We start from the raw sequence: 15,280 nt of genomic DNA on the forward strand, positions 1-15,280 counted from the left end.
CTACAAGGCCGTTATCCCTTTGTGGCTGTATTACTGGAAAGAATGATGGAGGCTTCACCGTATAAAGAGATATTGCTGTAGGTGAATGCTTTCTTTATTTCTAACATCTTATCTATTAAAAATGTCTTTTAGTGCACTCCCCCCCCCCCCCCCCCCCCATTTAAAGCTCTAACTCACTCGTCTGGATTTTTGATTGTGTGACTGTGAATAGGAGGTTAAGCCATTATTCACAATTTTTATTTTTCAGGCCGAGATTGTCGCTAAGAAATTCCCTTTTGAAACCTTATTAGCTTGACCAGAGATCTGTGCGCAACTAAATGGGAGTCTCTTCCTCTGCACAGAGCCATCACCCTACCACGCCCACCTCTTCCCTCTTCTCCCTGCTATGCTGCACAGGTAGGTGGTGGGCGGGGTCAGCTGTGTGCTCACATGGAAAGACTGGCTGGTGCTCCCTCCCTGCTCCTCCCCGATTACTATATTTGGGATAGTGGGACGAGTTTGGACAGTTAGTGACACTCAAGTGAAAAATCTTATGAGATAATGAATTGTATGTGTAGAACGGATAATTAGTAGAACATTAGTAGCAAAGAAAAGTCTTATTTTTATTTTCAGTTATATAGCTTTTATTTATTTTATTTTTTTTCTATAACTTTTCATAATTCTGCCATTTGCAATTACAAACCACAATATGGATTTTAAAGAGTAACTATTGGGCATAAAATCAAAAAGCAATTCTTTTATTTTTATCTGGTAAACCAGTTATAAGGATGCTAACCAGGCAATCTAAAAGTTAAAAATCACTATTACTTTTCTTATTGATAAATGATCATTCCCTAGTTTACCTGACTCTTATTTGGTACATTGCCGCACACTGGAAGTTGCAGGGCATGCTGGGTTGTTGTTTTGCTTCTTTAATTTAATCTCAGACTTAACTAATGCAGCATGATTGGCTGAAGCCTCTTTACCTTCTGTTTTTCCCCTCCCACACCTCTGTTCCTTTCTGATTGGCCAATATTTCTCATGCTGAGACAATGCACTTTCTATTGCATAGCTGGGTGGGAGTGCCTGTAGATTGGGAGGAGAGCGGGCAACGCATACACAATCAGGTAGAGGAGAGTAAGGGAGGAAATGACATCAGGATTGGCTTCAAGATAGACACAGATACAATGGAGAATCCTAAGAAGGATTTTCTCTTCACTATAGAAAAATCACTAAAATCAAAATGTGGACAGTGCAATACATATGTTATGTAAGTAGAGCAAGTATTTATCTACTTAAATATGTTTTTTTTTCTGAGATAGTATGGCTGACAGCTCCTCTTCAAACTATGAAACAGAGCAGAATTAATGACCTTTTGAACTCCCCTGCAGTAAAACCTTATCTGAAGCTGCCTCTCACAGTTTCTTTGATGTATAAGTGCTTCAGATAATATGACTGTCTCCAACTAGAGGGCTCAGAGAAACTGTTTTGCAAAGGAAGATTCTTAATTGTACCTGTACTGGAAACAATGAGACTATTTGCTTTGCTAATGTTCTATTTTCTTAGCTGTACTACACATACAATTCATTATCTCATAAGTTTATTTTCACTTCAGCTAACTTCAGCCGTTTAGCCTAACCAAGCTGCATATGACATTATTGTACAGGAAGTCGGCATTGCTAAAAATGGTTTGTTTGCAGTGTTCATCATATCATGATATATTAAAAAAAATGAATTCATGACAAACATTAACTAGTGTTTTAAGGAGATTGGCTGTGTTTGTGTGTGATTTGCAGTGTTTGGTATAAAGGCCAGCCAGGTAAGCCTTGACAGACCTGCCTTATCATGGCCTGTCACTGAAACCAATTCAAACTAGTTTGCTGAAGCTTTGGAAGTTACTACATGTAATCCATCACTAAACAAGAATGTGCAAGGTTATGTTGTACCACAACAATGGATATGTGTAAAACGGTCCCAGCATCTGCAATGCTACACTGCAACACATTGGGCACCTTGAGAGCCAGCCTAAACAATATTTAATGTTGCAGGCAGGGAGGTTATGGTGAGGTCATGGAGGGGGAATTGGTAGTTTTATTGGCAGATGGGTCATGGAGGTTGTAGGTATAGGTTGTGAGAGCAGCCCATCAGAGGTCTGTAATGAAGAAATGGTTAAGGTGCCCGTAATCTAGTAGCCAAATACTTCACCTGTCTGTGTCTGCCGCTGCTCCGTCTCCTCACTGTTCCTCACACACACGCCCAACATGTTTGTCGGCGTATTGCATGTGTGTGAGGAAAAGTGCAGAGACAGAGCCAGTGGCGGACACCATCAGGTATTCATCCACAGGCACCAGGGAGGACACATTTTACACTAGGAGGGACAGTGCGAGGGGTTCCGTCACATTAATCACTCGACCCCATATCACACTCTTACCGCTGCGCACCCAATCGAGCATGCCGGCCCGAGATTAAAGCATGTCCAATTGATGTATGCAATCAATTTCATCCCAAAATTAGTCTCATCATCGATCTGGCATGTGCTTGGCGGCACAGATTCTCATCCAATTATAGTTATTGGTTTAGATGGTCGATCGACCACCAAGTCCAATGTATGGCGACTTTTACAGTGTGACTGTGGACTACAGAGCGGGTATGGGGCTCAGATGATGACCTCAGACCAATAACTTTACTTTGCTTGCAACAGTGAATGCTCTGTACTCATTGTTCTTAATGGCTATATAAACTAGTATAGTTGTGTTTTCATTCTTTGTGCATTCATTATATGTAAATGGAGCAGCTAATTCTGGAAGGGCATGCAAATCTTAACCTGCATAGATAGTCCTCTTGTAGTGTGTACAAACAGTGGGAAAGAGACACCCAGGCTAAAATAAAACTGTGTGAAAAGCAATAAAAGGAAAAAAAGAGGTGGTTTACCTCAGGGATGACAGGGAATTAATGAAAAATTAAGCATTGAACGCTAAACAATGAAACGCGTTGCAAATAAAAATTAATTTCTGAATTAATTCCTGGTCATTGCTAAGGTAAGCCACTTTTTTTTTTTTTTTTTTAATATATAGCTTGTAACACAATATTTGTATTACAACCTGGGTGCCACTGCTGTCTATATAGTCTACCCTTTCCTGGAGGGAGGCCTCCAACTTGCACACACCTGCACTGGTGATCATCTTTTTCACTCGAGAGCTACCACAAATCAGGAGAGTCTGTTTAACCTGAGTGGAGATTTAAGTTCTCCACATGTCTTATTGGTTGGTTGCCTACCTAGACAACCTAATTTTGTGAGTACCATTTAGCTACTCTTGCATCTTGCACCTACTCTTTCAGTAAACACTACACTATCCGTGCTCCCGTTGTTCTACACTATTCAGGCTCCTGTTTGTATGTTTATCATTTTGCATCTTGTAGCTTGAATATTTTTTTCTTTGAATTTAGCTTTACACCTCTGCTGTAATTATGTTTTGGTTGTGAGCAACTCCTATCCTGCTATGGGTGCTTATATTAAGAGACCTATTTGTTGTGGGACTTCCATTGGTTTCAGTGAGGAATTGTGAATAGTGGATGGAGATACAGAGTGCTGGGCCAAGTATATCTCTAGAGACTGCTGCGGTTCACTGTCTCCTCTTTACAAGTTAACTGTTTTGAGCTTGAAGGGAAGAAGAAAAAAAACTTTGCAGGACTCAATCCAACAATCTTGTGGTTACCAGCAATTATAGAAGATGTCATTTGGCTTCTCCACAAAGCCCACTGAGAGGACAGTCAGTCAGTTCCTCATTGAGGAACACGCTTGCTTGCCATGTTTTTGTACAAGTGAAATTTGAGATTTTTTTTTTTTTTTTTTTTTAAGAGGTATGTTACGGTAACAGAAATGTGGAACTCAGCAAGCACACCTGCATTCAAATAGCAAAAACAATAGTATGAGCGAGAAACATAGAAGAAGAATAGCAGTTCTTAAATTATTCCTGTCAATCATATTTTCCCAGAACGTCTCAGGACAGCAACCCTGAGACATGTCTCCCTCCACATTCACTGGACAGGAACTAGATTAAACAATTTGCATAATTAGGTAGGCAGGGCACACACATGTATATATATATCGTTATGTCCTTACCCCCTCAGTTGTTTTCCTGTCCAGCAGGATGCTAGATGTAGGGGGTAAGGCTGGCCACCCATGTGAGTCCACAGGAGCCGCGGCTGGTGTGATCCCCTTTGTCGGCGCTGGCTAGTTGTCTCAGCGCGGGGTCATGCTACACGCACTGGCCTCTCCCCCTGTGCTGTGTTCGGAGGACAAGCGGCGTCTGAATCCGGAAGTTGCCCGCCCCAGGGTCACGTGACTGGCGCCTCACGTGACCGGAAGTCGGAAAGCCGGAAGCAGGAAGTTCCTGACCCGGCGTGCGTTCCAGCGGCCATTGCAGCAGGGAAGTCAGCGTCTGCTGACACATCACACTCAGCTGCAGGGGATTGCCTGGAGGAACGCTAAGGGGATTACTACAGCAGGTAGGAATTAACGTTTGCATAATGCAAGAAGGGTTGGGCATTAAGCAATTATTTAAATCAGCTATTAAGCTGATGTCCTAGTCTCACTTTGTGTTTGACTATGGAGGCTGCCGGTGGATCTTCCTCCCAGGGCTCTGTGGAGACAAGTTCCGTACCCTCTCTGGTATGTAACATTGTGGTAATTGTTTACATATCCCTTAGGAGGGTTATTAGGCTTGGCTGAGCTAATGGCTGGTATTTATTTGTTTTATTACAGCCTAAAATGGAAAGATCAGATTCCAAATCTGGGTCAAGACAAGACAAAGCTGATAAGCCTGACAAGCCTGATAAACCTGATAAAACTGACAAGACTACACCACATGCTGGTTCTAAAGCAACACATAAATCGGGGAAAAAATGTGCTATATGTGGAAATTATATGTCATCCTCTTCAAAAGTATTATGCCAAGATTGTACTAAAAAGGTGGTTAGAGAAGAAACCCCCACTATGTTAAAGGAATTAAAAGGATGGATTAGATCTGAAATTTCGTCTGCTGTGCAGACTATCAAGGTTCCAGAGGTTGCAGTATCTAATGTACAAATGCCTTCAGTGCCTGCAGCAGTCTCTGCAGCCCCGGCAGTATCAGATATCCCAGGTCCTTCAGGTTCAGTTCCCATAGGGGACCCTACTTTAAAAAGGAAAAGGAAAGATGACGATTCTGAAGATTCAGAAATGTCAGAAGGGGAATTGGATATTTCATCTCTGGAAGAGATACCCTCAGAGACTGAAAAATCTGCTGAAAAAACTGTAAAGAATCAGAAATTTGCTTTTTCCACTGACTTTATGAAGGAGTTATTGGCAGCCATGCATGAAGCCATGGGTATTACTATAGAGCAAGAGACTTTATCTCCATTAGATCAGATGTATGAAACATTGTCAGAACCCCAAGTGACTTTCATCCCAGTGCATAGTAGTCTTAAGGGGATTATCAGGAAAGAGTGGGATAATCCAGATAGGAGGGCTTTCTGGCCTAAATCACTAAATAAAAGATATCCTTATAGCCCTGAAGACCAAAGGTTTTGGGGGACTGCACCCAAACTAGACCCATCTCTTTCTAAAGTATCCAGGAGATCAGATCTTCAATTCGAAGATTTTGGTAGTTTAAAAGACCCTATCGATAAGAAAATGGACAATATTTTGCGGAGGGCATGGGAAGCAGCATCTTTAAATTTCAAACCCTCTATTGCATCTACAGCGGTAGCAAGATCTTTAAAAATTTGGTTAGTAGAAGTCCAGTCTCAGATAGCCTCAGGGGTATCTAGGGAGGAACTTTTGAATTTTTTCCCAAAAATTTTACATGCAACAAACTATCTATCAGATGCAGCTGATGATTCAGTCAGACTCACAGCAAGAACCACAGCCCTAGTTAATTCTGCCAGAAGAGGAATCTGGGTGAAAACATGGCAGGGAGATACCTCATCTAAATCAAAATTGTGTAGTATTCCATGTGAAGGGGGCTTGTTATTTGGAACCAAGTTAGAAGAAACACTTGAGAGGTCCGCTGATAAAAAGAAAAATTTCCCATATAAAAGAAAGATTTTCCGCCCTAACCGTTCCTTTCGTGTTTCAGGGAAAAGCGAACAGGAAAACAAGGGGAACCAGAGAAGAAGATGGATTCCCAACAAGTCCCAGCGTTCCAAACCCAGTACTCCATATACCTCTACAGGTCAACCAACAAAACAATGACGCCAGAATTCCAGTGGGGGGCAGACTAGCTCATTTTTTCGAACAGTGGCAGTTAAAGTTCGAAAACAAGTGGTTACTGAACATTATTCTCCAGGGGTACAAGATAGAGTTTATAGCCCCACCACCATCTCAATTCTGGGTGACCCCTTCCCCAAGAGCTCCAGTTCAGGCCCAGGCCCTCCAGTCTGAAGTAAGCTTACTATTGGAAAAAAGGGTTATACGGAGAGTCCCAAAATGTCAAGAAACACTGGGGTTTTACTCCCCAGTCTTTCTAATAAAGAAACCTCAAGGGAGTTACAGGTTCATCTTAAACCTAAAAAGGCTAAACACCGCAGTAAGATACAGAAAGTTTCGGATGGACAACATCCGCTCAGTATTGAACCTACTACAAGACAGCTCCTATCTGACATCATTGGATCTAAAAGATGCGTATTTGCATGTGCCGATTCATCTGGAATCACAACAGTTCCTGAGATTTGCGGTGGTGTTAGAAGGAGAGGTAAGACACTTTCAGTTTGTCGCCCTTCCCTTTGGGTTATCATCGGCTCCATGGCTATTCACAAAAATCATGGCAGAAGTCTTGGCAGGGCTTAGGCTTCAGTCTGTTCAAGTAATATCTTACCTGGATGATTTACTTATCTGGGGACCTTCTGTTGAGTTAGTGGGATCCCAGACTCAGTCCACCATAGACTTCCTTCAGACATTGGGGTGGTTAATTAATTGGGAAAAATCGTCCTTTCAGCCTCTCCAAAAGATGGAATTTTTGGGGTTTGAGATATGTACTACAAATAAGAGACTTTTTCTACCTGACAAAAAATCTTCCTTGTTGTTAAAGTCTGTTTTCTCTTTTCAGAGTCTGAAAACAATATCCTTGAGGAAAGCGATGGCCTTATTGGGCACAATAACCTCATCTTTCCCTGCAATACAGTGGGGTCAACTCCACTCCAGAAGTCTCCAGAGTTGGATCCTATCAAAGTGGGACAAGCATCTCTCCTCCCTGGACAAGAGAGTGATGATTCCTTGGAGTGTCAAGCAGTCACTACTGTGGTGGACGGAGCCACAACATCTATCAACAGGGAATCTTTGGGAGTTTCCAACCCAGTACATCATAACAACGGATGCGAGCTCTTGGGGATGGGGAGCGCATCTGGACTCTCTGACAGCTCAGGGACAATGGTCAAGCCGGATCAGCAACAGGTCTTCGAACAGCAGAGAGCTGCAAGCAGTCTGGGAAGCCATACTAGCATTCAAGATACAGATATGGAAAACCCACGTGACGATACGTACAGACAACAGTACAGTGGTGGCATACATAAATCACCAGGGAGGCACAAGAAGCAAGTCACTGCAACAGCAGGCATCAAGGATTCTGCATTGGGCAGAGCGCAGTCTCAAGTCTATAAAAGCGGTTCACCTGAAGGGGACACTAAATTGCCTAGCAGATTACCTGAGCAGATGCAGTCTGTCCCAGGACGAATGGAGTCTCAACGACCGGGTGTTTCATCAGTTGACAGAACACTGGATTGTTCCTCAAGTGGACTTATTCGCCAGAAAGAGCAATGCGAAATGCCGGATGTTTTGCTCTCTTTGTCCCCAAGACGAACCATGGGTAGTAGATGCCTTCTCGATCAGCTGGAGCCATCACAGAATGTACATTTTTCCGCCTCTACATTTGATTTCCAGAGTACTGAACAAAATCTATCGAGACCAGGCGGAAGCAATCTTGATTGTCCCGTTTTGGCCAAAAAGACCGTGGTTTGCTCTGCTACAACGATTAGCTACGGATCATCTGATCCTTCCAGATCAAGAGGACCTGTTAACTCAGGGACCAGCGGTGCATCCCAATCTGAGCCTTCTTCATCTTTCAGCATGGAGCCTGAATGGCGAATACTGAAAAGTAAGGGATTTTCTAATAGGTTATCGGAAACACTGTTACAAAGCAGGAAGAAGGTGACGCGCCAAATATACTCTAAAGCCTGGAGGGTATACAACAATTGGTGTGAGGCGAATTCTAGAGATACTGGTCATTCCAATTCAGTTTTAGAATTTCTTCAAGATGGATTCCAGAAAGGTCTAAGTAGTAGTACATTGAAGGTACAAGTTTCAGCATTAACAGTCTTTCTTGACAGAAAATTGGCAGAGGAAGAAGATATCATCAGATTCTTCAAAGCACTCAGGAGGATTCGACCTACAATCCATAGTAGAGTGCCATCTTGGGATCTGAACACTGTGCTACAGGGGCTATGTGAGCCACCCTTTGAACCATTAGTGGATAGTTCTGATAAACTTTTAACTATCAAAACTGCTTTTCTTCTAGCAATAACGTCAGCCAGAAGAGTGGGGGAATTGCAGGCATTGTCAATTCTCGAACCATATTGTGTTATAAGTGACGACAGAATTACACTTCGTCTAGATACCTCCTTCCTACCTAAGGTTGTTTCGAAATTCCACAGATCTCAAGAAATTTTTCTGCCTTCCTTTTGTAATAACCCTTCCAATCAGAAGGAACAGAAGTTACATTGCCTAGATGTTAGAAGATGTGTTCTGGAGTATCTTCAGCGCACTAAGTCCTGGAGGACTTCCAATGCATTATTAGTATTATTTGCCGGAAAGTTCAGGGGTAAACAGGCCTCAAAATCAACCATAGCCAGATGGATCAAGCAGGCTATATCTCTATCTTATGCTCAACAAGGCAAACAGCTGACTTCGGCGGTCAGGGCTCATTCTACCAGAGCAGTATCAACTTCCTGGGCAGAGAGGGCAGGAGCATCAGTTGAGCAAATTTGCAAGGCAGCCACCTGGTCAAGTCAGAACACCTTTGTGAGACATTATAGGCTAGATGTATTGTCTAGTGCCGACTTAACGTTCGGCAGAAAAGTGTTGCAGGCTGTAATCCCTCCCTAAATATTATTTCTTGTTTTTCATCTCAGGGTTGCTGTCCTGAGACGTTCTGGGAAAGCCCAAAATTACTTACGGTAATTTCTTTTCCAGAAGTCGGAAGGACAGCACCCTTACTACCCACCGCTATTCTTATTAAAAGTTATTGGAAGCATCATTATGTGCGGAGTCTTTTTTATTAACTGAGGGGGTAAGGACATAACGATATATATATACATGTGTGTGCCCTGCCTACCTAATTATGCAAATTGTTTAATCTAGTTCCTGTCCAGTGAATGTGGAGGGAGACATGTCTCAGGGTTGCTGTCCTTCCGACTTCTGGAAAAGAAATTACCGTAAGTAATTTTGGGCTTTTTTGTATATTTTTAAAGTAATATGATTATGAGAATCTATAGCTATGCAAAACTACTGGTGGTACTAGTGATAGGTTTGCCATGGAAGCAACCATTCCCCAACTTGTGCTTGATCTATAAGGCCGTGTTCACAGTGGTGTGTGGCAGAATGGCCCCTGACGGTGGGCAGGGGAGCTGTGCAAACAATGGGTTCAGTGGGGGGGATCTTTGTCACTTGGATTGGGTAGATCCGTCCGGCGGATCGCTCGTGGTTTGAGGGTAGTCGTGTTCCATACGGCTGCCTCAGCTGACTTAAAGGGACTCCAACCAGTGCAGAAACTATGGGAAGATGCATATCATTTTAAAGCTCTCTTTCTCCTCTTTCCTAAGAAAACTAAAAGGCGTTGGGCGACGATTTAGGTGTCGTCAGAAAGAGGAGAAAGAGAGCTTTAAAATGATATCCATCTTTCCCTAGTTACATTGTATTAAACAGGGAGACTTTTTCCTAAAGTCAGCAGCTCCATTCTGCAGAAAAAGTCGCCCTGTAATCGCAAAAATAGCAAAAACTAAAAGGCGTAGGGCGGCGGTTTATATATCATTGGAAAGAGGAGAAATGATTCTTTCAGAGCAGTCTGTGAAGTAATGAACTCTCCTCTGCCAGAGGAAAAGTAAATATTTAACTAACAGTTGAGATAATAAAAGTCAGAAAACAGCCCTCTCCACGACTTTTGAAAGTCGTAGAGATAATGGCTTTTTTGTATAGAGATAACAACTGGAGGTTAACTCTTCCTGTACTGGAAACAATTAGACTGATGTATCTGATCTTAATGTTTTTATTTCTTAGCTGTACTACACATATAAATCATAATATCATAGTTTTTTTTCGCTTCAGTGTCCTTAAGTCAGGCGTGTACAAGGCTTTATGGATATAGGGGAATCACTGAACAGACCTGACATCACTGGCAGTTTTGTAGGGGGAAGTATAGGGAAGAGGGCAGAGTATAGAGAGATGAGCTGGTGTACAATCCGGGGCATTTCTAAACTTGACAATCTTTAAGATGTTTAAACTCTTAAATATTGAACACATTAAGACTAAATCATGCTGAAAATGATTGGCCTATTGTTTCACCACCCGAGGCTGTGGCCTCCCTTCACATCAAGAAAGGTCTAGCTCTATGTACAATGCCTGTACTACACACAGTCCCCTACTTACAAATGACTTGAGTTACAACATTTCAGAGATACAAAGTTGTCTTTATAGGAAAATTAGACAGTACTGTTTGTTTTTATTACATATTAGCTGAAAACCCGGCGTTGTCAAGGTATGTATTTGGTTGTTGTAGGGTCCGGCCACTTTTTCTAATCTTGATACGCAGTCAGTGAATGACTTATGCTGGGCGTGCACGGCTCGATTTTGCCGCTCGAATCCGCACCCAATCGTTTTCCGCGCTCGATTCTGCAGGCGATTCTCTTATCTTTTCCCATTGTCCTCCATGCAGAATCGAGCACGGAAACGAACAGGCGGGAGATCGGACATGTCGGAAATTATCTATCGAGCCATCTAAATGGCTCAGAATCGAGTCGTGTATTCCCAGCATAAGTTTGTAGGCTTTAGTATCCTTGACATGTTGGTAAATGCTACAGTATAGTATAAACTGTTGTAAGTAGTTCAACACACTTGAAAGAGGACCTGAGATGGTAGTGGGGGGGAATTCATACATATCTGGGGCTTCCTCCAGCCCTGTTGAGACCTTTGGCTCCCAAGCCATCCTCCTGGGCCGCCGCAAACTGCCGCTAGGGTCCTCTGAAGTGTCTCTGTTCTGGGCGTACTGCGCAAGTGCGGCTCAGCAACGCACACGTGCCCCTATCACGCTGCCCCTATCGCAGAGATTGTACTGTCCAGGTGCAGAATGCTCCTGGCCGCAGGAGAACAATGGCGAACATGCAGGTGAACTGCACATATGCTAACTGGAAGAACTTCAGAGGACCCTAGCGGCGGATCGCGGTGGCCCGGGAGGACGGTGTGGGAGCCAAAGGTCTCAACGGAGCTGGAGGAAGCCTTGCGTATGTATGAATTTTTCCAGCATCCCTGTCTCAGGTACACTTTAAAAGCACATTGAAAACAACCCAAAAAGAATAAAATTATTTTGTACTGTATGTCCAAATCCATAGCTGTTCAAAAGTAAATGTATCCACGTTTCACCATGTGTAACACGGGACACAACTTGCAAACAAATTCAACTTGCTAACAATCTCCCGCAATGGAACCTGTTTGTAAGTAGGGGATTGCCTGAGCAGGCTGGCGGTATGGGAAAGTGTATGCATAAGACAGCCAGGGAGCCTCATATCTATTAATGTAGCAGTAGAGTATTGTATAGTGTCCAGGGGCATAACTACAAGGGAGCAGCTCCTGCAGCTGCAGGGGGCCCTGAGCTGTAAGGGGGCCCCAACTACTCCAATAAAGGGGTCCATCCTTCAGATGAAGGGTTTTTGTGGCCACACTTTGTTATATTTGCGAAAGATTATGATGTCCACACTTTTTATTACCTCTGCAAGATGGGCACCAAGGCTGTAAGGGTCACCAGCTGTGGGCAATGGAAAGTGTGTGAAATTTGGGGGCCCCATCAATTCTTTGCTTGGGGCCCCATGATTTGTGGTTACGCCCCTGGTTATTCATCATTTAAAGCAAGAAGTTTTGAATCCGGATCATACCATTAATGGTTTCCTCCTGATTCAAAACTTCTTGCTATATCTATTAAAGGAATCTGGATCCGTTTTGTATTACCGGTATTGCATTGTTATCAGAGAGCAAACTGGGACTGAAATATATATCTTTATCTTTTTAAGTACACGTGTGCTTTTTTTAATTACATTAGTAATGATTCTTTTCCTTTTCTGGAGGAGGGAGGAGGGGGTGTGCTTAATCATGCCCTCCAACATAACCTAATGAGCTTTAATTTGCACTGTAATTTGTTTTCGGCAAAGCTGCAGGTGCACGATTACAATGGAACTTTCCTTTCTGAAATATCTTATTCATCAATCATTTTAACGCAGGTTATGTAATTTCCTAAAATATTTTCCATTCCAAAAAAAGCAGAGTTATTTTGAGAGCTGGCTTTTTGTTTGGCACGTGAAGGACAATAGCAAATTTCACAACGTTTCTTAAACTGGTTGATAAATGCGATAGTTTAAATGGGACATTTCCTCCCAATTCCCCAAGTCTTCTAGTCATTGATGTCCTCTGCTGATGACTTATCCTTGGAAAATTTGGTACATTTATTGTTGGCTTTTCTCCATAGTTAGCTGAAACATAAAGTGGGAATCCATATTGCTATTAGTATTATTAGTATTACTTTTGCCAGGGCTGTTTCTAGCTTTTTTGTAATTCCCCCCCCCCCCCCCCCACACACACACACACACACACACACACACACACACACACACACACACACACACACACACACACACGCACGCAAATATGTACAAAGTTCTGTATAAGGTGGATTCTGCCTGTCCGCTCACCGCTTGGCCCAATGGTTTCCTGTGCTAATTCTCCTCCATGAGGTAAAGACAGGAGAAGCTAGGAGGACATGTCTATAATTGGGTAGTAAGTTGGGAGTAGGTGGCCCCATTGACACTTTGTGGGGTGACCTTCTACTTCATACTTATGCCTCTGGACCCAACTCTTGAATTTGAGATAAACATTTGAATGGTATATAAACAAATCTAAACTAGTATTTTAGTTTATTAAAGGCATAAAGTAATGTTTGGAAAGAGTTTTTTTTGTTGTCGTTATGAGTTAGGCCTCCATTACCATGTCAGCACTGTAGGCAATGCAGGTGTCTTTTGTGACACATGGGACTGCGTTGTTCCGCTATTTTCCCCAATGTGGATGTCGTCACTTTAATTTGTAGTGTATGGAATTGCACCATGGATGTGCAGAAATGCATGTAACCATGCGATTCTGCCAACTCCATGAATGGGGGCATCAGACCGTGCACTCTATGCTGTTCCGATGTCCCTGCAGATCACATCATTGCTTATTGCTGAAATTGTGCAAGTGGTTATGCCTAGTACACACAATAAGATTTTGTGGCAGATTTACTGCCAGACCGATTATTTCCAACATGTCTGACCTGATTTCCGATTGAGTTTCTGATCTATTTTCCGTTCACTTCTATGCGTCATCGATGGGAAATCAGATCGCACATGTTGTAAATAATCGATCTCACAGTTAATCTGCCAGAAAATCTAATTGTGTGTACCAGGCATTAGTAAATATGTGTCTAGAGAATTCATGTCAAATTCCGGCCCGGGGGCCAAATCTGGCCCTCAGAGCCATTAAATTTGGCCCTCAAGGGGGTTTCCCCACTTTGCATTATGTTTGGCCCACTCTAGACCAGCAGGGAAGCTATATTGGAGGTGAATCCCTACAACACCAGGGAAGGCATATGGGGGAGGTAGGGGGAAAGCACTTAATACCGGGGGAACTGTATAGGGGAGGGTGGGGGCTACTAGACACCAGGGAACTGTATATGAGTTGGAGGGGAGTAATTGGACACCAGGGAACATTATAAGGTGGCCAGTAGACATTGAGGTTGGCTCGTGGCTAGGTCCCAGTGTTCAATGTCGGCCCACTATGGTCTAGAGGCATAGGAGATGATGCCTCTCGCAGTAGAGGGTTATTGAACATACAGTCCTACATAAAGGAGTACATGCAATAATAATGTTGAGAATTACTGCTCTACATTGGTCTTTCAGCTTACAAAAATCCAGTCCAGATTAACATTCCTATAAAGAGGGATGTACAATCATCTATTGAGCCTAACATATCCTGTGGTTAAATCATTCGGTGATTTATCAGTTAAAAACACAATTAAGCATTATGGTAAATTTTCTTTGGGTAGGAGCAGTGCAAGATTGGTGGATGCACAGCTGTATATTGCAGTGAAGAGTACAGCTCTAGAGTCCCCGTACACACGTGCAACTTTTCCGCTCAACTATGGTCCAAACTTGGTCTGTTGGGGGCGTGAGCGTGTGACAGATGACTAGATGAGCGACTGATAAGCAGGTGGTTTGCCTGATTTAACCTGTGGATCAACTCGCACAACTGTTAGGCTGATATCCTGCAGTTGGCCCCATGTGTATGTTTAAACAACGTGTACTTGTTTTTAATGCAGCCATATCATGCAGTCCTCTGTTCTGCTTGCTTGAGCAGCATGCAAATGAGTTGGACGGTCAGTTGGTTGGTGCGCGAAAAATACAAGTTATGCGGTCGTGTGGTCGGTCATGTCGTTGAGTTGGTCGTACCCTTTTGATGGACGTGTGTAAGAGCCTTAGTGGAGACAGCAATTCTCGGTATTCCCCCGTCTGACCTGTGTGTGGCTAACTGTAACCCCCTGCAGAAACAAATGGCTTATTAAGAGGAACAACCACTACCTGTTTTACTGGTTTCCATCTGACAGAACAGCAATCTCCCTTCCACAAGCAACTGGTAAGTACAAAGTTTTTTCTCTGAGGTCAGATTCACCACAGATAACAGATGATATAAGTGCAGAAGGACACTGAAAATGCGTCTTAAACAAGATAAGAGAAGAAGGGTTCCCATGACTGGCAGATAAATGTACTCCTGCCTGGCGCTCCTTCCCTCAGGTGCTCATATAAGCCAGCCACCTCAGGTGTCCAGCGCAAGGAGCCGCTGCATATATCTATGTTCAGCGCAAGGAGGAGCCGCTGTGTATATCGATATCTGGAGCAATGAGTCACTGTGTATATCGATATGTGGCTCTCCTGCACCCAAATGACTTGCCATGTCCATTAATTATATTGCGGCCAA

The 15,280-nt window shown here is 43.1% G+C and overlaps 2 protein-coding genes across 22 annotated transcripts in view; both read left to right on the forward strand.

Annotated features, from left to right (window-relative positions):
- The window catches only part of MYO18A (myosin XVIIIA), a 488,146-nt gene that overhangs the window by 15,029 nt on the left and 457,837 nt on the right, over positions 1-15,280 (forward strand). The window contains exon 2 of one of the 20 annotated variants that reach the window (XM_068270110.1): positions 248-396. The exons of the other annotated variants lie outside the window; for them this stretch is intronic. The gene's annotated coding sequence lies outside the window, so the exon portion shown is untranslated. The remainder of the gene's footprint in view (positions 1-247; positions 397-15,280) is intronic. 20 annotated transcript variants of the gene reach the window in all.
- On the forward strand, positions 4,439-7,270 carry LOC137547008 (lamina-associated polypeptide 2, isoforms alpha/zeta-like). 2 transcript variants are annotated; one of them, XR_011026433.1, is made up of 3 exons: positions 4,439-4,651; positions 4,745-6,713; positions 7,068-7,270. XR_011026433.1 is itself a non-coding variant. In XM_068270108.1 (2 exons), the coding sequence occupies exons 1-2, from the start codon at positions 4,589-4,591 to the stop codon at positions 6,212-6,214; spliced, it is 1,533 nt and encodes a 510-aa protein (XP_068126209.1). In that variant the 5' UTR covers positions 4,439-4,588; the 3' UTR covers positions 6,215-7,270. The 2 variants fall into 2 exon arrangements, 1 of the variants encoding a protein (XP_068126209.1); XM_068270108.1 differs by having other exon boundaries at positions 4,745-7,270.

The sequence above is a fragment of the Hyperolius riggenbachi genome, chromosome 2 (assembly GCF_040937935.1).
Source record: "Hyperolius riggenbachi isolate aHypRig1 chromosome 2, aHypRig1.pri, whole genome shotgun sequence".
Classification (NCBI taxonomy): Eukaryota; Metazoa; Chordata; class Amphibia; order Anura; family Hyperoliidae; genus Hyperolius; species Hyperolius riggenbachi.